The following is a 24,039-nucleotide window of genomic DNA, read 5'->3' on the forward strand; positions in this document are numbered from 1 at the left end:
CGTCCATCCATTTGCAAACTGTAATGCAAGAAAGAAATCTTAAGCGAATCTTACTTTGCTTGCCATGTGAACCAAATGGGTTTTTCTACAGACTAAATGTAATTAGATTTAGCTTAGCTGTCCTCACTGTCCATGTGTCAGAGAAAAGAACTAAAAAAAAAAAACACACATTTTGATTGAGATCACTGTGGACTGGCACAATATTAATCACTGAAACAAAGGATCTGTTTTTCAGCTGAACATTACGCACACACATTTTGAGGTGAGGACGGAAAACAGCTCTACCGAAGGTAATGGAGGACAAACTCCTTTTTAATGCTGCTCCTAACATGCCATGGGGAATTAACAGATGTTGCATATTTTATATCTTATTATGACACATTGTTTCTGCAACCCCGTTGCACACTGTGAAAAGCAGTAACATGGCAGGTTTTACCCTTGATACAAGTTCACACAAAATAAAGGGTGTTATTTTTTGCCATGGAATTATAAAAATGTAAGAAACATTATGCTGCTCTCACCATGCAACAGTTACTAGGCGCTCTAGACCTCCAAAAAGCATAAAGGATTCACATTTTTGAGTGAACTGTTCCTTTATGTGATTATTGAATCTAAATAGAAGACAATCAACCAGGGTAAAACAACCTTGAGGGTTATTAATGCAATCTGAATCTTTCCTCCATTAATGGGCCAGTTAAGCTTCATATCACACTGCTGGTTAATAGGGCATTACTAGGTTGTTGCTAACGTGTTCAAGGTGGTTAATAAGGCGTTGCTAGGTGGTTGCTAGGGTGTTCGGAGTGCTGTGTGGTTTCATACTGGCAAAAAGAGCCTCTTAGCCTCTATATAATGGTCTATATCTATACTGACAGACATACCTATAGATAGATAGATAGATAGATAGATAGATAGATAGATAGATAGATAGATAGATAGATAGATAGATAGATAGCTCTTATTTATCTAAACAAGCCATTTTATTTGAAGAAACACTCTAATCTGTATCACAAATTGTATCGGATCAGTTTCACAGTACATTTTAGTGCATACGTTTAGGGGTATGAGCAATAACAGTAGTGATGTGGCACTAAATATGTTCATTTCTATACAGTGGAATGATGCATCCTACTGGTTAAAAGATTCCTCAGTCAGAACAGCCTCACTTTCACCCTAAGAGCAGATTCTACTTTTGGCAGGTTCACAATGGGCACAGAAGCACCCAGTGTGCAACCTGATCTGCCCCTGCACAGATTCCACCTCCTGGGATATTGTTCTGGGAAATAAAGGCAAGTGGTGGGGATAAAAAGGACCAGCAGATGGCAAAGAGAGAGAAAGAGTGGGCCGCCTGACTCATCTGACCTAGGACTACCAGCTGTCATCCTCTCTGCATAACCACACACACAACTGGAGCCAATGAACCCTCCAGTCCGGATACCCTCACACACACACAGACACGCAAATTACCAAACACAACAACTCGAACAAGTCAGAGGAACACTTTGACACATTTGAAAGTGGAACATCCAAATTACGATCGGAAATTAACCAGGGCTTGAGGCAGAAATGCCACCAAAAGTGCCTCAATATTTCAGTGGGGGAAACGTATATATATATATCGTCACTGTTTGCACTTAAATAGGCAAATACCTAGAGTCTATGATTGGATCATTATTGCTGTGATTATTATGTTTCTTGTAATGTTATATGTGTAGCTTTTCATTTCTTAAACAACCCACATTATGCTCATATTCCAGTATGACAGTGTCAAGATTCCTCAGGCTCAAATTGTGAAATGGTTGGGAGGGAGCATGAAGAATCATTTTCACACATGAATTGGCACCTCTGAGTTCAGACCTTAAATTCATTGAAAATGTATGCACCTCTTGATGGAAATAACATCACATCATTTATCTCCATCAAGAGGTGCATACATTTTTGGTCAAGATCTTGTATTGACAATGTAAGAGTCTAGCACTCTGTAAAGTCTACTAAAAAACATCCCAAAGACTTTCAATTTCATCCTGGAATAAGAGCATAATGTGTCTTCCTGCATGGTTGTTTAAGAAATGAAAAGCTGCAAACTCCATCAATTAGGGTTAGAAGAACTGTTGCCAAACATATCATGCTAGAAACACAATAATCACAGCAATAATGAGCCAATCATAGACTCGTAAGCATTTGCCTATTTAAATCCAAACAGTGACTTTTAAAAAAATGTATATATATATATGATTATATTCTAGAATCAATAAGTATTGGATTCAGTGACACTGAAAACACCATAGTGGCCTGTAATAAATATTCATATTCACACAGTCTTAAATGCAAATTTTGTGCTAGCATGATGGGTTTTGATGGAAAATAATAAAACACTATCAAAAGCAATCAATTGGAAGAGGAAAGTTAATTTCTGACATTGGCTCCCACCTAAACTAAACCTGAATTTCAACATAGATAGTTGCTCAGATCAGTTTTATTTGGCCAAATTGTTCTTTTGTTCTGTTTAATTACACAACAGGTTTTCTGTGGCCACAATTGAGCAAGCGTTGTAGAGAGAATTCCTCTGGTGTCTGCGAGCACTTGTGATTGATGGACGCACACATCACAAGACAAAAGAGGCAAAGTGTGCATTTCTCCTCGAGACCTTTCCGTCACCGTGATGAAGTGAATCCTGACTTTTACAAAAAGACAATCTGTATTGCTCACTGCAAGCATGCAGACAGAGGAACAACATTGGAAATACGTTTTGTAGCAATCAATAAGCAATTACAGTATTTGCCATTAGAACATGAATATTTCATAAATCACTGTCCAACTGAACAGTAAAGATCATGACAAAAGAAACCTGCCCTGCTCATGAACGTAAAAACAGGACTTGCTTCACCTATCTATGAAGACAGACTAAAGATATAAAACAGGTTTATTATTTGTATCAGCTATCACAAACAATATTACATATGGATGCTCTATTATAAACTCTAATGTGGCCACTAGAACATATGGGTTCGGTTTACTCTGATGTTGATGAGCAAACCAGGTGCAAATGCAAAATAAACATCTCAATAAATGTGCTTAGCATGGCAAAGTTCAATTGATTCTGCTGGCATGTAAGGGCAAACCCAAACATATCCTGATCCAGTAGTTTCTCTTACCTGTCCAACACTTTCTTCATCCTCTGAAACACCGATGGTGATGCGGTGACGGTCTCTGATGGAATGGTCTCGATAGTGGTGACAACATGGTTCTGGTGCTCGGGCATCATCTCTAAAGCTGAAAACTAAAGCGCTCAATCAGTAAGCAGTGATCATTCCTGAGGCTCTGGTTATTCCGACCAGCTCCAGCTCTCCATATTGCAGGTGAGAATAAACAGGTGTATGTATCTCCAGTAAGTGGAGGAGGAGGAGGGATGCTGGAGGTTCCTATAGGTCGCTGGATGTTACAGATTCATGCAAGATGAAGCACCTGTTTCTCTGTTTGATTTCTGAGCAGATGTTTCCCGGTGGTTCGGTGCGCATCTTCTGAACGCCAGAGCAGGACTGCCGTGATCATTGGGAGGCGGTGCGTTTTTGAGTGAAATAGACAGTTTGGCCGCTAGAGGCCGCTGCTTCTAATGGAACGCTTCAACCAATGGGAATGATTATTATTATATATATATATTTTTTTTTTTTTTTTTTATGACTATCATCATTTAATCATTAATAAATCATTAATAAAATGCTGTAATAAATAAATATAAGCAGATTTAATAAATGCTGTAATAAATAAATATAACAAGTAGATTTAATAACTAAAAAATATGTACTATAATAAATACATGCAGGGATATTTAGTAAATATAAGGAAAAAAAGACTGTATAAATGGAAGTAATAAATAAATGTAAGTACATTTATAACATGAAAATATAAATACTGTAATAAGTAGATATACAAATATTTATTCAATGTAAAAAAAATAAAATGTGGTAATAAATAAATGTAAGCATATTTATTAATTATAAGAATAAAATACTGAATAATAAATAAAAACATAAAGCACATATATACACGTAATGATAGATAGATGATCCGGAGAGAAAAGCTGATCCACTCTGGCAGTTTCTGCAGTCGTGTGCATTCAAGATGACGATTCAAAATGTTTTATAAGGTTTGCACTGTGTGTGTGTGTGTGTGTGTGTGTGTGTGTGTGTCCAGGTAAACCATACATTATGGGGACAAAATGTCCCCACATAGACGGCAATATCCGAAATCCTTTTCCTAGTGGGGACATTTTTTGGTCTGGAAAACAGCTTATATATCATATAGTGATGTTTTTTTGACAATGTAAAAATGCAGAAAGTTTTCTGTGATGGGTAGGTTTATAGGGGATAGAATACACAGTTTGTACAGTAGAAAAATCATTATGTCTATGGAAAGTCCCCATAAAATGTGTGTGTGTGTGAGAGAGAGAGAGAGAGAGAGAGAGAGAGAGAGATTAAAGGTAAATTTAATATTTGTAAAATATGTATAAAACTACATTTTAAAATTCAATTGAAACTTATTTTTTTTCTCATTTATTTCTGTATTTTTTTAGATAGGGAAAGAAACAATTAAGTATCCACTGTTATTGATTCTTTAAAAAAAAATCCTATAAAGTAATGGAACAAAGGGGAAAAGGCAACTAAATTCATTCTGTAGCTCTCTCTTCAGAGAATGTAATCTTGCCATGAGGAAACACTGAAAGTTAATTCCCTGTTCACCAACATGTCAAAACAGAAGCCTGCGGTCAGTTAGCCAGTCCTGAGGGGGATACACATCTAAGCTGAGAGGCTTGTTAGTGTTGCCAAAACGCCAACAGTTATGGATGCTTCTGTTCAAAATCAATACATGGATTGCCTTTACTTGCAACACATCTTTGTGTTTAATGGTTATAGAACTGGAGCTCTGTTTTGAAGCTCTGTCTTTGCTATGACACTCAAAATGCTTTGAATTTTAAATCAACATCCACTGATGATAGATTAGTCTGTTCAATATCAGCCGGTTTAGGTTGAGAAAGTACTGTTTTCATACAGGCTTTGACCACCCATCACCCCTCCGTTGTCATGGAAACCAGTGACCAGCACACTGGACAGGATTCACTCTCAGTCTCATAATAGACCTTACTCAGAGCAGCGCCATGACAGGTATGAAAGTGAGGCTGTGATGGAGACACTTGCCGTGTTTCCAATCGCATCCGCTGTAAAAAGCTGTATAAAGCTCCGAGATTACTAACAATTTCACAGCTTATATTGTCCAGTGCTTCCAGTATTGCTTATATTCCAGTGTTTCATGAGCAGAACAATCCAAAAACACATTAAATAACAGTACAGCCCATTGTCTGTCCCTCACAGCCTCGCTATCATTTCCATTAAAAAAATCAAAGATGGCGCTGCTGTGAATAAGGTCTATGCTTGTGTGAGAAACCAAAGTGTATATATTCTGTGTGCCTGAACCACAGAGAGAGTTCACTGAGAGACTATAAAGGTGCAATTACTGGGCATTCACAGCTTTTACACCATTCATCTATCCATCCATCCATCCATCCATCTATCTATCAACCTGTCTGTCTATCAACTGATCATAGACCACAATGCAATGTGCACAAATTGACCTTCCATTTTCATTTTGACAATTGAAATTAAAAATATACCATTATTTTATTTTCAAGATGATAACTGGACACATGCAGCTTGATGAAGTCATATGTCAACAATATAGGACACCTTCATGTCTATCTTGGTGCCAACTCTTTTTTTTAAAGTATATACTGCAGTGTTTATTTAGATAAAGATAAACATTTTAAGCATGCTATTTTGTCACATGACCTCAATTGCTTTGGAGTGACATCATGTTAGCATTTTAGGCATAAGGAAATACTTATTTTGCATTTCTAATGATTTTTTGTGTGTGTGTGTGTGTGTGTGTGTGAGAGAGAGAGAGAGAGAGAGAGAGAGAGAGAGAGAGAGAGAGAGAGAGAGAGAGAGAGAGAGAGAGAGAATGTCATGACTTTAAAAAATTATGATGTTAAAAATCCCAGCCGTAAATTTCTTTGGTTCATTCATCATCACAATGGAAATGAAATGTCAGCTTGAGATCATACTGCATACATCTAAAAGTTGTTAATGCAAACAGAAATGTGTGCTGCACATAGTATATACTGCAGAAAAAGTAGTATGTTAGTATGCTGTTCCAAACACAGCCAATATCTTAAAATCAATTTCTTGATTGAAAGACTGGGTTCCAAATCTATTTAAACGTTCATGCAGCCTGCAGGATGAATATAACCTTTTTACCTTTACCTTTTGCTGAGGGCCCACGACTGGTCTGGAACATGACTGCTTTGTCAAGCAGCAGAAGACAAACACCCTATAACAAGACAACGACCTGACAATGTCTGTGCTATAAATAGGCACAAATTCAAATCAATAAAAACGAAGAAACAGCAGAGCTCATAAAGCAGGTCCTTGAGTGGATTTATGAGTCCGCTAATGCATCCTGACTGTTGTGTGTTCCCTAAAACAACCTAATGATAATTTAGACTTTGGCTAATACACTACAAGACGTTATTTTTGTTGACAGGTCTAAATTATACTTTCTAAGCACTTCAGTTCAGTGTGCTCTGGTGATCAATCGATTTGTTTCTATTCAAGGTGTTGCGTGCTGCTGCAATATTTCTGTTGTTAGCCACGGGGGGAGGAACACCATAGAGCTCGGTCGATGAGTTTCTCTGACTGACTGAAGGTCCACACGGGCTTTTGCTTTATTGGAAACACGTACAATAAAAACAACAAAGGATTTTTAACAAAAAGCTCCATATAACACACCATGAAGGTCATTCTGATAGCACAGAAAATATCATAATCCATCAATTAAAGGCTTGTATGGTCAGTGTATATGTTGATTTGCTTTGTTTAGTTTTTTTTTCTCCTTCAATTTCAGTAAAGTGGGACCATGGGACCACAAGGATACAAGACTTAAGATCCATGGATACTGTATTCCTCAACGAAGCCCTCAAATGGTTTACATTTCATTAGACACTGTGTAGAGTCATTGTTTAAACTAATCTATCATCTAGCCTATCTATCATTCATTACATGTATGTATTTATGTGCTTTATGTTTTTGTTTATTATTCACTATTTTATTCTTACAATTAATAAATATGCTTACATTTATTTATTACCGTATTTTCTTTTTTACATTGAATAACATTTACTTATTGCAGTATTTATATTTTCATGTTGTAAATGTACTTACATTTATTTATTACTTTTATCTATCATCCATCCTTTTCAGCACTATCTATCTATCTATCTATCTATCTATCTATCTATCTATCTATCTATCTATCTATCTATCTATCTATCTATCTATCTATCTATCTATCTATCTATCTATCTCACTGTAAATGGTTTCTGTTGTTTTTACAATAATATTACTGTATTCTCAACAATTCCCTACTGTAGAATTGGAATATAGTATGTTACTGTAGATTTTGTCATTTTTCACATCATTATTACTCTTAACATTTTCTTACTGTATAAGATGTTTACAGCATGTTACTGTATATTTTAAATGCATTCTGGGAAAATTAGCCAAGTGTAAATCTAAATACAGTACTGGCCGCAAAAAAACAACCACACACCTCCTCATACAACGGCTCTGTGACTGACCGTCAGAGGCATCATGAAGATGAAAGCCCACAAGAGTAGACTATAGGTTAACTACATTGTTTTTTACTTTTTAAATCACTTTATATGTTTTATTCTGATTTGCAATATATAAAGCTACGATTTAGTTAATACGTTTTTGTTAAGAATACCTGAGCAAGCGATATAAATATAAATAATAATAGATATAAATAATATTAATTTATTATATACTAATTTATAAGCGTTTAATTAATTTTCTGGCCTTTTCCTCCCGCAGCGTCGTAAAGACTAAAGTCCTCCTAGGACTGGAGTAGACGTTAAATTGGTAGGTATATTTCAAAACACATGTAATTGCTTTATTTGTTTCATACAAATGTTATTTGCAAGGTATAAGATCTATCTATCTATCTATCTATCTATCTATCTTTTTCAGCACTATGTCTATCCTTTCAGCACTATCCATCCATCCATCCGATGTTCATCATATCAAAAGGTCAAAATATGATACTGAAACAAAATATATGACTATATAAAACTTATAATTTTATACAAACTCTACATACAATACATTTCCAAGGAAACAAATTGTATAACATTTAAAATTTCAGATTTACATATATCATAAAATAAATTGATACATATTTGATAAAAACAACAACAACAAAAGAAACAGTGCATTTCATGACACAAACATCTAGCTGGGCTTCAAATTTATGACATCTGCAAGCAAAACAGTGAACATCTTGTCTACTCAGTTTCCATTATCATTTAAAACAAAGGTGTAATATGAATTTATTAATTAGACAATGCATAATTCAATGCCACACCTCAAATTTATTCAAAACAACCATCAGAATGACTTGTATACCAGCTACACTCTTTTGTTCTCAACATTCGCAGGTAGGTCACGCCAATTTGTTCTTCAGATACTCACAAACATCTTCACATAGGCTCCTTGTTCTCAGAAGATTCCCTCAGTGCAGCTATCATTAGTTAAAAGTTGGTAAAATTTATTTTTCACATTCAGCCACTCACATGAAATTATTAAAATGAAAGATTTAGAGACACAAAAGACAAAACTAGATTAAACGAGGCTTGAGGTAATAAACCCATCTTGCTAATTGCGGTTTGTGAACCACACACACGGACTGGTTGTGAATCCACCACATATTAAAAAAAAAATATGAAAAGAAATCTAGGTGATATGAAAAATAGCAATAAATAAATATGGAAAAGCTTGTAATACATTAAAGATGATGAGGGACATGTACAGTAGACTGAATTTCAAACTGCATTGAAAATCTAAAGCCTCGAAGCCAAGTTTATGTTAATCTACAGCGTTATTCCGTCCTCCTGAAGCGAACATGCTTTTAAAAATGCAACGAGGTAATTTTCAATCCCAGCAACAATCCATAATGAAACTTCTATGAGAACATGGGAACATAAAAAGCAGATTTTAGTAAGTCTGTAGTTGGCTGTAGATTCGAATAATAGATATTGAACCATAAAATGAAGAGCAGTCCCGGCATTTTCCTTCTCAAAATAACCATTTTCACAGTCTTTTACCTCAAAAAAGGAGTAAATGACACCTGACAGAAGCCATGAATAAGTCTCGGGATGTAATCAGTGGCCCAGATGTTCATAACACCTCCTGTCCTCACTGACTTAAGTGTGAACTACTTCAGAAGCTGCATTTTTGGACATGGAGGCGTTTAAGATTTCCACTTAAAATAAATGCTATTCTTTTCTCAAAAAATAGTGTATCATTGTATGTATATGTATGCATGCATGCATGTATGTATGTATCATTGATAAGAAATGTTTCTTGAGCAGCAAATTAAAATGATTTCTGAATGATCATGTGACACTGAAGACTGGAGTAATGATGCTGAAAATTCAGCTTTTCCATCACAGGAATAAATTACATTTTAAAACATTAAACCAGAAAATAGTTATTTTAAATTGTAACATTATTAGCAATATCACAGTTTTTACTGTATTTATCGACCCCAAACATTTGAACAGGATTGTATGTGAACAATATGAACAAAAAGCTGAATTACTATAGAGTACTAGAGTTCCTGTGACTGGTAGAGCATGTGGCTCGAAATGCCAATGTCATGAGCTCAATTCCCAGGGAGCATAGTGATAAAACATATAGCCTGAATGCAAGTCACTGTGGATAAAAGTACCAGCCAGATGAAGAACTGTCAGATGAAATTCAAGTTAAGAGAAAAATATGCACACCAGTCAGAAGCAGGAAACCGCAACAGAAAACCATTCCTCTTTTCACGTCGACTCCACTGCAGAAGAATCAATGCCACTCTCAGTACAACTACGGTTAAAGGATATCAGTAACGTTTATTGTACATTCACGCTGGACACTAGCAAACAAACCCTTCCAATGGCAACCTGTGAATTACACATTTAAGACTTCTTCATAGGGGCCTTGCATGATGAAAAGTCTGTGGCATTTTATGAAAAAAAAATAATAATTATCACGGATCTCACAAAATATTAATATGAAACATTTCTGATCCACAGAGATCTTGACTGAGAAAACAACAGAATTTTAAATGAAACAATATTTACTGATTAAAAAGTAAAATCAAATAAAAACAATTAGCGCCACAAGCCATCACAAACAACGAGAGCTTTCAGGGGTTGACAATGAAGAGCAATCAATTTACGCACTTGAAATTACAAACTTCGGGGTTTGATGCTAATTAGTGTCATTTGTGGCATGCTCACGCACATTCAAACAACACAATTACAAACACACAACCCTTTACAGCGCACTTGGAAAGCCTTCATGGAGTTGCGATATGACAGATTAAGCATGCAGAAGATTCGTCGAATAGAAAACCCTCGCACGTTTTCACTGTCTGAAAGCAGCTGTGCAACTAGAAGTGCATTTAATCGTATAGTTCACCAAGAGTACGTTATTCTGCTTCCCTCTCCAAGGGCTCAAAAGTCACGCAATGAAAGACGGATGACTGTATGCGACTTCTGTTGAGTTCAGTGCACTGGCGCAGACTGTCATCATTCGACTGTGTCCAGAGATACGGCCAAGGAACGTTTCTGCGCGAAGTTACTCACGGAGACTCACACATCCAAAAAACACACACACACACACACACACACACACAGAGAGACGCCCAGCAGGGCTTGACGGAGAGGAGCAGAGATGATCCAGACGGAGAAGAGCAGCAGTAGCGTGTTGCTGGCGCTTAGGCTCCAGTGCTTGTACTGTAAACATGAAGAGAGGGATGGACCCCCTCCATCCCCTCTCGCTCGTCCAGTTCCTTCTCTGCGGACCCAGTCCCAGTTCTGTTCCTCACTTGCCCAGCCGCTGCTCACACACCGCATAGCACTGCAGAGCACCGAGTAGGTCGTCGTAAGAGGCGTCTATGTGGGACGGCATTGAGCTACAGGTGGAGAGGACAGAAAAATGGAGAGAGAAATAAATCCTTCAGCAACACACCAGTAAAATAAATAAATGGCCCCAAATCAAATTTATATATGACATATGACAAAAACATATTTATATATGAATCTTATGTACTCAACTCATTCATAAGTTTGGGTTCTGTGCGTTTTTTGTTGTTGTTTTTTTAATGTTTTTGAAAGAATTCTCATCAAGGACGAATTTATTTGATCAAAAATACAATAAAATAGTAATTATAGTAAAATATGTTTTCTATTTTAATATGTTTTAAAATGTATTTTGTTCCTGTGATATCAAAGCTGAATTTTCAGCATCATTACTCCTAAGTCTTCAGTGTCACATGATCCTTCAGAAATCATTCTTATATGCTGATTTACAGCTCAAGAAACATTTATTATTATGATCAATGTTGAAAACATCAAACAGCATTTATATGAAAAAAAAAGAAAAAAGAAAAAAGTATAACGTACATTTCTATTTCTATTACTTGCTATATTTAAAACCCAAACCTTTCTACGGTAATGTAAGTAAATTACACAATTTCAGTTATTTCCAGATGTACACATTAAATGATCAGACGTGGTTGGACTATATCCGTTTCCTCGGGGAGCTGATAATCAAAATCTAGCTAATTATAAACCTGAAATGTAGATGCATAATTGTAAATCAATTTCGTGTAATCACTTAAACTTTTGATAAAATCAAAAACATTTTTTTTTTGTGCAACAGCTGACAGATTAACAGTCTACAGATGTGTTATCAGGCACCAAACAAACACCGTCCAAGACTGAATCAGTCATGACACAAGGAAAGGAAACTAAACAGATGATCAAGTTTGCTAATAATGCAGTAAGAAAAAAGAAAAAAAAAAAAAGAAAAAAAAAAAGCACAGTGAAACACTGCCCTCTAGTGAAACAAAAATAACAGTCTTGAACAGTGCAAATTCACCATTATTTTCATTAGCCTGATTCAGACTTTTTTCAAAAGTATCTTTTTTAATATAAAATAATGTAATTTAACATTGACATAATACATGCAATAATGCATTATAATTTAATAAAAACAAACATGTAAACTAGAGATGCACCGATTACAATTTTCTGGGCCGATTCCGATTTCCGATTTTTCATTAAGTTTGACCTGCCGATACCGATTTTAGCCGATTCCGATTTCATTTTTTCTAACCACTTTACAGCACACACAAATATTTATTTTATATCTTTTCTGTAATAGAACATTTTACAATTTGCATAGTTCACACACATCTAAAGTGCAGTGTTATGGAAGAACCATTTCCTTTTCACATTCAATATCCAATATTTTTTTATATATGTATTTAACAAACTAAACGTCTGTATGAAAACAGGGAATGGCAATAAAATAATATATAAATAAAAAATAAAATAATATAGCCTTGCAGTATAAAGATATTTCTCAAAGCACACACACACAGCAATCACTTGTACAAACTGAATAATAAAACAAGTTTAAATGGGTACATTTTCTATAAATATTAGTCTTCGTTTTCTTTTCTGACATAGCCTACTCTAGTTCTTGTTAAAACAGGCAAAGTCTGTGCATTTTGGGCACTTTTTTGGTGAAACCCTATTTAGGCTATTTTGTCCATCAAAAGTGTGCTTTCCCTTTAATTGAGCGTGAGCAGTGCAGCAAATGGACTCGGCGCCGAAACACGCGCTTCACTGCTCGCGACGCTCCTGCTTGACGCTCACGCGCTGCTCCTGCTCCCGTTGTGAATGCACTCATTGATTAACATGCACGCCGAAAAAAAATACGCGCTTGCGGTCTGAACGGACGTAATTCACGAGGTTTTCTACATGTGTGTACCGTGTGCACGTGTGATGCTGATGTTGCGCGATGTTAATCATGCGGCGCCCGAGTGCATTTGACCGGCATAAAATCGGCATTTGTCAGACTGACCGGCCGCCGGTCACGGCCGATCACGTGAAAATCGGCCAATTCCGGTCACCAGCCGATCAATCGGTGCATCTCTAATGTAAACAGACCTACTGAAATTAAATGGAACACTTATTTACAACATTTTCTGAAATTAACTCACAAATCAAAAAATGCAATCATTCGTTAAAGCGCAGTCTACATTGACAATCTGATGTGGCAAAAACTCCATGCATATTAATTAGACAAAAACTGCTGTTTAAAGGGATAGTTCGCCCAAAAATGATATTTAACCCATGATTTACTCACCCTCAAGTTATTTTCATTTATAAAGTTTTAAATATGTATATTTTTACGACAAAACCGCACGGATTACCTTCAGAAGGCCTTCATTTATCCCCCTGGAGCCGGATGGATTACTTTTGTGAAGGATGCATGCACATTTTGGGACTTGAAGGAGGTGGACCCCATAGGTTCACATTATAACCACTGAAAGATCTAAGACATTTTCTAAAATAACTCAAAATGAGTTCGTCTGAAAAAAGATTGTCATATGCATCTCGAACGGCTTGAGGGTGAGTAAATCATGGGTTAAATATCAGTTTTGGGCGAACTATCCCTTTAAACTAGTTTAAGATGAAGCACGTCAGATACAGGGGAAAGTACAGTGACAATGCTAATGATGCAATGCAGTGCAAGTCTATGTGTGCAGTGATCTCACAGAGCTGTACACGTCATCACACGCTTGGAAAGCTTCCAGAGATAAGTGTGCCAGTGTAGACAGGTTTAGCTGTTAATCTGTGCTAATAATCTCTAAAAAGGATTTAAGTGAACTCTCCAGGCAAAATGCCACCATACGCACTCATGCAGAACATGTGAACTATGTCCAAGCTACTGATCCCACAATATCCCTCTCACAAAAATGTTTAATATTTCTTTGTTGTATGTTTTTCAAAATCCTAAATTGACTGTTTATTTCTAGGTTTAAATTCAATTTTGAATTCGAGATTTTAAAGTCTACTCTGCACAGTTTGTGCTTGCTCAAATACATTGATGCATAAACATACTCACATAATCTCTGTTAGTCTGATGTGCCAGGGAAGAAAACCAAGTGTGCTTTCCACAGGGCCAAACTTCAGCACCAGGTCTGGGTCAGGTATGTTTTCCGACTCTGCATGGGAAAAAACATGCATCAGTGGGACGAAAAACAGCTCTTTGAGGGTGAGCCTGAAGATGAATACCGAGAACAATACAGGCTCTTTTGGTAACTGAGATGATCTTAGAGACCATAGAAACAGCAGACAAAAGGTTCTGCTCGTGAAAAGTGGCTGTGCTGCATGCGACCCCGCGTAACCGGTCAAATGCACATGCATTTCAAAATGCTTTTATGATGCAAAATTACTGTAAACACAGTTATGTCTTAAGGAATTAGACAGACAGGGCAAATATCTGATGTGTCAAAACAGAGCTGTACATCAGCATGAATGCAGCCTATTAGAAAAATCACTCATTGCTCTCGACTGGAAAATGTTCAGCTATTGAAGGCACTCTGTTTATTGCTGATAATATGTTTCGTTGTTCCTCTTTAGTATTTGCTTGTATGTTTTGAAACTATATGAATATTCTATAACATACAATTGTTTTGATTTAATTTTTACTTATGTTAAAACGTAGCTACCTATGACTACTTGAGTAATTGAATCTTAAACTTATTTGTAAATTTTTTTTTTTAAGCCAGTAAACTAAATAATTTACAAGAAAAACTGTAGATCAAGAGCTGTTTTGGAATCCGATCGTAACTCCCAGAATTGGATTGGATGGTGAGGTGCCTAAATATTTTCAACCCTAATGATGAGTGCAGCGAGCTGCAATAACAGAGCAGTGATATCTGTGATATAAATATTTGCCATCATTCAATTCATATTTATTTGTATAGTGCTTTTCACAATACATATCGTTTCAAAGCAGCTTTACAGAATATGCATGTTTCTACGTTACAATTAATCTGATGGCCTGAGTTTCATTGTGAATCTGACGTCATCATGCTCCAGATATATATTCAGTGTTTCCCATACATCGATTTATTTGTGGCAGCCCACCACAATATCAACATTGACCACCACAACTAGATTTCAGTGCTTCCCATTCATTAAGTAGACTGCGGCTGCCTGAAAATATATTTCAACTTCTCATAATAACACAAAAGGTCTGTACTGTCGCGTTTTGTGCCATTGCTGTCAAACAAACAAAAATCAAAAGCGAGATAAGGCTTTGTGTCCTTATCAAAAGACTGTCTGTTTGAGCTGCGCAAAGAGAAGTACATGCACTTCCCTCACGCGATCAGCACGTGATCAGCATCTTTGTTTGGATCATGATAAAATGCAATGGTTACCTCTAATTTCAAATGGCTACAGCATTATTATTATTATTATTATTATTGTTTTATTTTTTGTTAAGGCCAGCTTGGCCTGTAACAGAGCAGATAAACAACAAATACATTTACTTAAAGGAAAACAATTGGCAACAGTTATCGGAATCGGCCCATTTGCTTATAACTGTAGATAAGTCTTAATGTTTGTTTGTTTTTTTGAATGGAATAAAATTACAGGACTAAATGCTCATATTTAACTGCTAGTTTGCTACTCACCTCTGAGTAATGAGTCCAGCACATTGACATCAATGTCTTTGGATGTCCTTTCCTTCTGCTCGACGGCCCTACAGAGCTGCTGGGCTGCCTGGACGATACTGAGCCGCCCATCGTCTGGAGATAAGACCTTTACCACTGACTGACAAGATAAAACTATAAAAGACAGACAGAAAAAAAAATAGTTTATTAAGTAAAGTGTGGACAAAACATTTAAAAAGACCCAGGTGATGGATGGTCATTATTTCATTTGGAAATTGAGAAAATGACTAAAAGTCACAGTCTACCTGTTAAAGACAGACGTGTGATGAGACTGAGCTAAAAACAGCAATTATCTCACATCTTGCGAACAAGCCCATACAAAGTTACAACGATATTTTTATATGTCGTTGAAGATGGAAAAAGTGAGGGATAAAATGATCAGTCACAGATTTTGAACTAGAGTCAGAGCAGTATTTAGTACATGTACATAAAGCCTTGGTGATCATGCAGATGACAGAGGTTCAAAGAAAAGCTAAAAGGTAAATAAATAGAAAGAATATAAAATACAATATAATTTAAAAGTTTGGGGTCAGTAAGATTTTTTATGTTTTTGAAAGAAGTCTCTTCAGGCTCAACAAGGCTGTGTTATTATTTGATCAAAAATACCGTAAAAACAGTAATACTGTGAAATATTATTACATATAGTATTATATTTTAGTATATACTTTTTTCTGTGATGGCAAAGCTGAACTACCAGAAGCCATTACTCTCATCACTCAGTCCAGTCTTCAATGTCACAGGATCCTTTAGAAATCATTCTAATATGCTGATTTGGTACTCAAGAAACATTTATTAATATGATCAATGCTTAACACAGTTGTGCTGCTAAATATTCAGAATTTTTGATGAATATAAAGTTCAAAAGAGCAGCATTTTTTTTTACAAAATAAGGTAGCTGTAATAACTAAGTCAGGTTTGATCAATTTAATACATCCTAGCTGAATTAGAAGTACTCATTTCTTCCTAAAAATACAATTTAATAAATCGTACTGACCCAAACTTTTGAACGGTATAAACATGTTTTCAAGGCAAAATCTGAACTACTGGTCCTACTGGGTCTGCAGAAAAAAGTCCTTATAGTTGAGCTCTAAAAAATATATTGCCTAGGTGTGAAACAATAAGCAAAGTGGGTTTTCCCATGTATCCACGTCTCGCTCTGGATTAGGTTCCATAGTCTTCAAAAGATGACTTGCTTAAGGCACATTTGGGAAAAGTAAAACAAATTTCCTGACCTACAGAGTTTGGCAACAATGAATCTTCCGGATAAAAACTGCATAAAAGTGTCTGCATTTTTCCACAAAGCCTGTGGTGAATTAACCTGCTGTGTTTCCTAACCCAAGGCATGAATACAGATAACACAACTAATCATTATGATTCACATGATGTCACAGAGGAACATAAAGGAACAAAACCGGCAGTCATCCTAGACGAAATCTTCTGATCCAACCGGTTTGTACTGGCGTCCACCCACAGTGGGTGTCTCGAAAAAAAGCAACAGTAATTTTCTCAGATTTTGAACCTCACCTTGATGCTCTTGTTTATCTGTACCGTTCTTCAAAAACTCCACTGAGTATTTGGAGCTGTCCATTCCCAAAAGCTCCTGCTGCTTTTTCAGGATCTCCTCCATGAGTCTGGAGTTATTCCTCTTGAAGACACCTATGAAACAAGGGTGACAAAGAGATGATGGCCTAAAGATATCCCAGTCCCATAAACAATACAGTTTCAGAGAGAAACTCTCCATGTTCTTCATCCATGAGTTAGAAACTACTATAAAAAAACATGCTGTGAAGTCACTGATATAATAACAGATGCTGGAGTCACCTAAATATATTGTCAGCAACATCACACTTTCAGAAGATGAATTTAGACTCGACAATTGAGGAACATTACATGAGTGAATTAAATTTGCTGGTCTTTTAAATGAATCACTATTGACAATAAGAGTTTAGATCAGTGGCTTTCAACTGGTGGGACGCAGGTATGTTCTGACAGGGAATAATCCAAGCTAAATAATGAACTGAAATTAAAGAACATTCAAATCAATAAAGCAAAATTAATAGGATTTTTACATTTTACAAGGGGGGAGAAAAGAAGCAAAACTAGTTGAGAAACACTGGCTACTTGGTTTCTTGGTCCACTCCACGGTGGCATAAATGAACAAGAAGGTAATTATGACCTTTAAATTGAGAATCATTATTAACAATGTGATTCAGATCTCGGTTCACCCTTGCCACACTTTTAGCAGTCATAAAATATATGTCTCAGGTCATAAGAAATTAATCATATCACATACTTCCCTAGCTTCATTGAGAAATACTGAGCTGAAAGAGAATGTTTTGAAATAGACCAGACACATTGTAACTTTGTAAAGATGAGAATAAAAGTTGAGTAATATGCATTAATTCAAAACCTCCTAAAAGGATTCAAAGAAACTTATTAACGCAAATAATGGTATTATAAAGTCAGATTTTTAGTTAAAGCATGTCATAAAAACGAAACCATTCAACAATAACCATACTATTTGACTTCAACATAAGGCATAAAAAGTGAAACTTCTGCATTAATGCAATCACATCTGAACACAAAGTTCATCACTAATACGTTAAATGTGTCAATTGAAGTCTTTGCTCAAGTCATCATCATGAGTGTTGAAGAAACAGCAGGTGACTGGATGCATGTGACAGCAATTCACTTCCCTTTATTCAATGCGAACTTCGATGAGTCTTACCTTGATTATCATACACACTGACATATGAGATGCCCACTGCCATGCACCAGACCACTAGATTGGCAATGTCAGTATAGTGGATCTCCTCCTCAGTGATCAATAACCCCACGTGAATGGGCAGCTTTTCTAACGTCCTGCCTTCGGCTCCCCAGCGAACCCGGCGGCTAGACCGTTTGCCAATTGCTCCAGCCTTTCTCTGATTATGAAAGCCGAGGGCAAGGGGCAGTAATAACCCCACCACAGCCCGTTTCCATCTCCAGATGTGGACTCGGAACCAGGCTAGCAGCGCGCGCTGAATATAGAGCAGCGCGTGCAAAAACCGCCACACCATCTCATACAGTAAAGCCATGCGTCTTTAAACACGTTCCTAGTTGAAAATCTATCAGATTTTAAAATATACTCCTCATATTAAAGTAATATGTGTACGTGTGAGCGATGGTCTATCGAGAAATTTGCCATTTTGGTCACTGCCAACGCCGCAGCGCGCCGGCTGCCATTTCTTCTTCCTGCCAACCTTTCCACTCTGAACCTGCTGCTGTGTGACATGGAGCTCTCTGATTGGACGACTGACGTCATTCTAACCACTGGTCTGGGATCAGTTATGACATTAGCCTGGCAAGTGTTAAGGAAAGAAAAGAACTCTTAACGGCTGGTTTCAGATCAACACTGATTTAGCATTACGCGAGATGCAATGCGATTGGTTGCTGGACCAGCAAATGGAATGGATATGTGTAAATCCTATTATTTTAATAGGATTTAAAATTGCCTAGTCATTAGATTTGTGGATATAAAAAAGCACAATATGTTGTGTACACGTAATAAGATATTTCTAAAATCAATACTTTCAATATTATAATAAATAATATTATACAAAAATAGCTTTAATGGTTCTGTTTTTTTTTCAAGCAAATCTGGAGGGTAATGAAATGAAACAGATGAGGATCATATTTTCCCATCTAAATACAGTTGATTTTATTGTAATGTGATGAATCAGAAAAATAAACAAATATAATATTTGCTTAGGCTGTTTTTTAAAGAGACCAAAATAAAGTGAAACCAAAGTAACAATTTGACGTGACCAGACCACTGACATTGATAATGAATATTATATATAAAAAAAAATAAGATGGCACCACAAGACGACGTTCACTTGCAGAGCAAATTTAGCAAGTTTATAGTTAACTGGGTAGCAATTGTGAACAATTTTAATAGAGAATTCAACAATAATTTGGATTTCTTCACCACTACTACTAACCAGTTGGATGACGCATTTGTGATACTGAAAGCTGATTGGCCTTGATGGTTATATATGCGGAAAAGCCTTGGCCTATTTTAGTCCCCGAAAAACGCCATTTTAGCAGAAAACATTTGAGAGAGAACTGGATGCGTGGCTGTATAGAGCAGCATACAGGTCTTAAAATGACAGTATCCTAATATTAAACATGCTGCCGCTTGTCCTTAAAGGGATAGTTCACCCAAAAATGTCAAATGTCATTATTTACTCACTGTAATGTTGTTTCAAACCTGTATTAATTTCTTTATTGTGCAGAACACAAAATAAGATATTTTGAAGAATGTGGGTAACCAAACAGTTGCTGGTCCCCATTGACTTCCAATGTAGAAAAAACATAATACTAGTCACTGTGGACCAGCAACTGTCTGGTTACCCACATTCTTCAAAATAACTTTTTTCAACAGAAGAAAATAGGGTTTAAAACAATTTGAGAGAGTAAATGATAACAGATTTTTTGGGGTAACAGTTAACTATCCCTAATATAATAAAACTATAAGAACTTTAACACAGTAGCTTTATTAAGAATCTGTATAATTTATACAGTGAAGTCTAGTGTTTTATTGTTACATTTGTTAATTTAATTTTGTACTTGAATGCTACTGTTAAATACACCTAAGGTAGCTGAAAAAAATAAAGCACTGTTGATTTAATTTGATTTCACCCTCCACCAGCGAGCCACCCTCCACCAGCGAGCCACCTTGCACCAGTGAGCCACCCTCCACCAGCGAGCCACCCTCCACCAGCGAGCCACCCTCCACCAGCGAGCCACCCTGCACCAGTGAGCCACCTTGAACCAGCGAGCCACCCTCCACCAGCGAGCCACCTTGCACCAGCGAGCCACCCTCCACCAGCGAGCCACCCTCCACCAGCGAGCCACCCTCCACCAGCGAGCCACCCTCCACCAGCGAGCCACCCTCCACCAGCGAGCCACCTTGCACCAGTGAGCCACCCTCCACCAGCGAGCCACCCTCCACCAGCGAGCCACCTTGCACCAGTGAGCCACCCTCCACCAGCGAGCCACCCTCCACCAGCGAGCCACCTTGCACCAGTGAGCCACCCTCCACCAGCGAGCCACCCTCCACCAGCGAGCCACCCTGCACCAGTGAGCCACCTTGAACCAGCGAGCCACCCTCCACCAGCGAGCCACCTTGCACCAGCGAGCCACCCTCCACCAGCGAGCCACCCTCCACCAGCGAGCCACCCTCCACCAGCGAGCCACCTTGCACCAGCGAGCCACCCTCCACCAGCGAGCCACCTTGCACCAGCGAGCCACCTTGCACCAGTGAGCCACCCTCCACCAGCAAGCCACCCTGCACCAGCGAGCCACCCTCCACCAGCGAGCCACCTTGCACCAGCGAGCCACCTTGCACCAGCGAGCCACCCTCCACCAGCGAGCCACCCTCCTTCAGCGAGCCACCCTCCACCAGCGAGCAACCCTCCACCAGCGAGCCACCTTGCACCAGTGAGCCACCCTCCACCAGCAAGCCACCCTGCACCAGCGAGCCACCCTCCACCAGCGAGCCACCTTGCACCAGCAAGCCACCTTGCACCAGCGAGCCACCCTCCACCAGCGAGCCACCCTCCTCCAGCGAGCCACCCTCCACCAGCGAGCAACCCTCCTCCAGCGAGCCACCCTCCACCAGCGAGCCACCCTCCACCAGCGAGCAACCCTCCTCCAGCAAGCCACCCTCCACCAGCGAGCAACCCTCCTCCAGCAAGCCACCCTCCACCAGTAAGCCACCCTCCTCCAGCAAGCCACCTTGCACCAGCGAGCCACCCTCCACCAGCGAGCAACCCTCCTCCAGCGAGCCACCCTCCACCAGCGAGCAACCCTCCTCCAGCAAGCCACCCTCCTCCTGCAAGCCACCTTGCACCAGCTAGCCACCCTCCACCAGCGAGCCACCTTGCACCAGCGAGCAACCCTCCACCAGCGAGCCACCTCGCCTCCACCAGCGAGCCACCTTGCACCAGCGAGCAACCCTCCACCAGCGAGCCACCTCGCCTCCACCAGCGAGCCACCCTCCATTAATAAATTGTTACTTTTTTTGTATGTTTTGCTCACATCAGGTGCACAGTGGTTAAAGACTCCATGTGTGTCAGAGAATATACTGCAGTGCACACTACACTACACACTACAGAAGACAGCTGTCTATACCCTCACCAGTCAGCACTTACACTGCAGTACACACTACAGTGTTCAACACCTGTTTTAGATGATGTGTTAACGCATGAATAAATAATTTACAACACTCTCTGCATCCCCTAATCTAAAGTGTACACTATTCATCACTTGGAAAATGTGTTACACATCATTCGTAGATAAGATTAGTTGATCTTATGCCTTATTGAGTCTTGAAGTGGTAATCTATGAATGATGTGTAACACATTTACAAGTGATGAATAGTTTACACTTTAGATTAGGGGATGCAGAAAGTGTTGTAAATGATTTATTCATGCATTTACACATTGTGTTGAACACTTACTTACCTGTTACAAATGATCTGTATGTGTATACAAGGCATTTACAACACTTTCTGCACCCTCTAATTGCTACATACATACAAAAAAAATAACATAATTTATTAAACATTTATGAAACGCATATTCATGTTTTGTCAATCATTAACTAATCAAATGTAAATGACTTATAACTGAATCTACAAAACATACATACAATAATTAACATATCACTTTTTAATCGTTTATGAACGCATAGTCATGTTTCGTAAATAATTAGTTAATCATTTACTAATCACTTGTAAATGACTTGTAATGGAATTTACAAAACATACATAAAATGTTAGTATACCACTTGCTAATCATTTATGAATGTTTTGTAAATGATTAGTTCATCGAATGTTATTATAAAGTGTTACCAGTATTTTTTATGTTTATTTTAATTATTTTATATTTGTATAGAGAATTTTTAGTCCCTTTCAGAGTGTTAAATTAGCTTTATTAACCTGAATTGAATGTTTTATATTTTGTAATTAATAAATACATTGATTTGAAATCCCTTTGACTACTGTACATTTTTTATTATTTTTTACAATACAGACATTAGTTAGTGGTGACTGCATCCATTTCAGATGTATAGAATAAATTATAGTAGCTGAAAAGTATTTATAGTGAAACAGATTTATTGTTGTAGATTAATAGTGCAGGCTTAGTGAGGGCTTCCTGGGGGCTAAGTGAGGGCTGCCCGTGCAGGGCCAGCGCTAAGGGGTCAACGTTTTGCCAATGAGCAAATTCTCATGGGCCCTGCGCTGGCAGCCCGCTGGGGGCCCTTAGGCTAGCCCTAAGTGGGCCCGTAAAGGGCCAGTGCTGGCTTGTTTGCAGGGAAGCCTCTGAAAGAAGCCTCTGACACTTTTTTGTGCTCCTCCTTTGCATTTACTGGCAGAGCAGAGAGTGAGACTGACACGGCAAACGTTTAGGTCTTCCTCTGCCTGTTGTGTAAGTGTAGCTTTGCATTTTGCTTTAAAGACGGAAGAAAATGAACTACCCAAACTTTAGACAGCTTTTCCACAGAAGCTTTGGATTATGGTGAGTGTGTGTCCCCTGGTGGTCATAGTCGGAACTGCATATACAATTCACAAAAATGTACATAGCCTATCACTTTTTCTTCTTCTGGTAAAATACACTGTCCTGCCAAAAAATAAATTAAAAAAGTCACTGTTTGGATTTAAATAGTTTAAAGAGTCATTGATTGGATCATTATTGCAGTGATTATTTTGTTTCTAGCATGTTATATGTTTGGCCACAGTTCTTCTAACTCTAATTGATGGAGTGTTTAGCTTTCCATTTCTTAAAAACCATTAGACGGTGGGCCGAGGGGTGATTTGTGTTTTCGGACGATCTGTGGTGATGGATAACACCGTTTTTTATATGTAACCGCTACAGAGGAGACATTAAGTGCCGTGAATTGTCACGTGAACAAGCAAATCCACAAAGATATAATTAAAAAAATAATACGTAGGCTTTACCGAGGCTGTTCTCTGGAGGACTTATTTTATTTCTTTGTTCCAACTTCCAAGTGGCCTCTAGCCTCCGTTAGTCATGAATAAATGATGTTAAAAAATGTATAAATTACTCATTTTTTTACGAAAGACAAAGGTACACACAGCGTGCGGCGCAGTCTCTTTTTTTCTTTCTCTCCCTTTTCCGCCGAGTGGTGCGTGTGCCGGTGTGGTGAATAATAGACATTCGCTAGCTGTGTCCCAATGTTGAAGGCTGCATCCTTCGAAGGACGCAGACTTCAAGGATGCAGCCTATGCGTCCTCTGAAGGACGCACCATGTAGCCTT

At 38.1% G+C, this 24,039-nt stretch overlaps 2 protein-coding genes across 2 annotated transcripts in view; both read right to left on the bottom strand.

The window, feature by feature from the left end:
- Window positions 1-3,541, bottom strand: part of slc35f1 (solute carrier family 35 member F1) — a 93,410-nt gene extending 89,869 nt beyond the window's left edge. Inside the window, exon 1 of the mRNA XM_084090962.1 lies at window positions 3,153-3,541. Within this exon, the coding sequence (XP_083947088.1) occupies window positions 3,153-3,262 (110 nt within the window). The 5' untranslated portion in view covers window positions 3,263-3,541. The remainder of the gene's footprint in view (window positions 1-3,152) is intronic.
- Window positions 3,542-10,007: 6,466 nt separating this feature from the next.
- nus1 (NUS1 dehydrodolichyl diphosphate synthase subunit) lies at window positions 10,008-18,968 on the bottom strand. Its single transcript, XM_084091167.1, has 5 exons — window positions 18,443-18,968; window positions 17,239-17,370; window positions 15,676-15,828; window positions 14,100-14,199; window positions 10,008-11,094 (listed from the first exon to the last, which is right to left on the bottom strand). Exons 1-5 carry the CDS (start codon window positions 18,789-18,791, stop codon window positions 11,004-11,006), a joined length of 825 nt encoding a protein of 274 aa, XP_083947293.1. The 5' UTR covers window positions 18,792-18,968; the 3' UTR covers window positions 10,008-11,003.
- Between the last annotated feature and the right edge of the window lie 5,071 nt (window positions 18,969-24,039).

The sequence above is a fragment of the Abramis brama genome (assembly GCF_963993115.1).
Source record: "Abramis brama genome assembly, chromosome: 18".
In the NCBI taxonomy this organism is placed as follows: Eukaryota; Metazoa; Chordata; class Actinopteri; order Cypriniformes; family Leuciscidae; genus Abramis; species Abramis brama.